At 40.6% G+C, this 2,420-nt stretch overlaps 1 protein-coding gene across 1 annotated transcript; it reads right to left on the reverse strand.

Annotated features, from left to right (window-relative positions):
- Window positions 1–484: 484 nt before the first annotated feature.
- LOC308340149 (olfactory receptor-like protein OLF4) lies at window positions 485–1,462 on the reverse strand (the record flags this gene model as incomplete). Its single annotated transcript, XM_080799332.1, has 1 exon — window positions 485–1,462. Exon 1 carries the CDS (start codon window positions 1,451–1,453, stop codon window positions 485–487), a length of 969 nt encoding a protein of 322 aa, XP_080655458.1. The 5' UTR covers window positions 1,454–1,462.
- Between the last annotated feature and the right edge of the window lie 958 nt (window positions 1,463–2,420).

The raw sequence follows: 2,420 nt of genomic DNA on the forward strand, positions 1-2,420 counted from the left end.
AAAAGTCTGCATTCTCAGGAACAGCAGTTAAGGTAGTGATATACAAAGGAATGATGGTCACAAAAGGGAACCACAGTCTCAGATTTTTCTCTGTTATAAACTTATATAAATAGCTCTTATGGCCAAGAGTACATTTTCAATAGGAGTAGTATTCAGTCAATCAAAAGAAAAAATACTCACTATGATATATTTTATTTGTGAAGAATTGTTCATAACAATCCATGTAGTCATTTGAAATAATTGAGAATATCAAAAAATTTCACATCTACAGTTAGGAAAAATATTAAGAAAGTAGGAAAATGATGAAGGGAAAATCTCTTGGATATCAGAGATACATAAAGCTTAATAAAGTGAGTGATATAAGTACACAGTGGTCAAAATAAAAAAAAATAGAAATTCCAGGGAAAAAATGGAAGAGGTATGCTCTACTTAAATAATCAGATCAAAATATCTCAAGATTTGGCACAGACATTGGGCCTTGCAATTATGGGCACTTCTTCAACTCCAGGATGATTGTCCCTTTTAGAGCTGTCATCCCAGAGAATCTCATCAAAGCCTCCTTTATGTCTTTGTTCCTCAGGCTGTAGATGAAGGGGTTCAGCACGGGTGTGACCACGGCATACATCACTGAGGCTATTGCAATTGAGTGGGAGCTCTGGGTAGCAGCAGAGCTAAAGTATGCTCCAAGTCTCGTAAAATAAAATAAGAAGACAACTGACATGTGAGATGCACAAGTGGAAAATGCTTTATACTTGCCCTTAGCTGATGATATTTCACGTATAGAAGAAATAATCTTAGAGTAAGAGTAAAGGATCCCAAGAAAGGAACCACCACCCAGCAACATAGCTGCAAAATACATCACCATGTTATTGAGAAAGGTGTCAGAATAAGCAAGTTGTATCATTTGATTGAGTTCACAGAAAAAGTGGGGGATTTCAACCTCTGTACAGAAGGACAACCGCAACACCATGGAAGTGTGTAACAAGGAATGCAAGACACTGATGATCCAGGACACCAGAAACAGCAGTCCACAGAGCCGGGGGTTCATGATGACCATGTAGTGCAGGGGGTGACAAATGGCCACAAAACGGTCATAGGCCATCACACTCAAGAGAAGGACATCCAACACGGCAAAGAGTGTGAAAAAGTACATCTGAGTAATGCAGCCTGCATAGGTTATGACTTGGCTCTGAGTCTGAATGTTCCATAGCATCTTGGGGATGGTGGTGGTGGTGAAACAGATGTCTACAAAGGACAGGTTGGTGAGGAAGATGTACATGGGGGTGTGGAGGTGAGAGTCAGAACCAACAGCCAAGATGAGGAGCAGGTTTCCAAACACAGTTATCAGGTACATGGAGAGGAAAAGCCCAAATATGAGGGGCTGCAGTTCTGGCTCTTTTGAAAATCCCAGAAGAAGAAATGCTGAAATTTGTGTATCATTGACTGGCTCCATATGGTGGAGGTGACTACTAGCACAGAGGAACAGAACATGAATAATTTTGACACAAATGGATATTGCTCACATTGTGGAAATGTTACAACATATATTTTCTAATCAGAAGCTAATTTCAATGTTTTGTGAATAGGTGTGGACCTCTTGAAGAGATACTTGTGTCCTCTCTGAATAGAAGTTTCCATCCTGACATCAGATGTTCTCCAAAGATCAAGTATTGTACAGCTTGAATAAGAAATTATTTCAAGCTTTTGAGGAATATACAGTGTCAGCCATGTTTCCAGTATTTCTTAGTCATAAAGTAGAGTGTGATAAAAAACAAAAGTCCTTAGAATTCAATGACGCTGATAGGTTAAAAGCAGATATAAATATTAAATAATCCTGAAATGGGGACAGATAAGAAGAACACAGAAGCAGTCTAAGGAGTGAGTGGATGGGTGTTAGGTTGGGTGTTCAGTCAAGACTGGCTAAGAAGGTAACATCTGAACGGAGACCTCATGGAAGAGAGGGTGGATTACTGGAGGTCTTCCTGGCAGAGGAAACAGCTGTTGCAAAGTCCCTGAGGAAGTGCTTCTGTCAAAAAATCAAGGGTCAGAAGGGAGCCAGCATTTTGAGGGGAAAGGACAAAAGGGAGAGTGATGAGAAGTGGTAGCAGTGTATTTTAAAGACTCATGTGGCCTTATCGCTGCTTAAATTTCAAGACACAGGGACTTCCTCATCCACACTATGTACCTCTTGGACTTCATGAATCTGTTTGCAATAGTGTCCTGTCAATTGAACACACCCCTCCTTAGTACCATCTGTTGATCGAGTTTGGCATGTGTATTAAAAGGGTCACCTTGAAGTAGCAGAATCCATGTATCCCTGTTGTGAGGACTGTTCTCACTCCTCAAGGTGCACCCACACATGCACACACACACACACACACGCACACACACAGAGTCACATACACACAACTGTACACCAT

Source organism: Martes martes (genome assembly GCF_963455335.1).
Source record: "Martes martes genome assembly, chromosome: 1".
Taxonomy (NCBI): Eukaryota; Metazoa; Chordata; class Mammalia; order Carnivora; family Mustelidae; genus Martes; species Martes martes.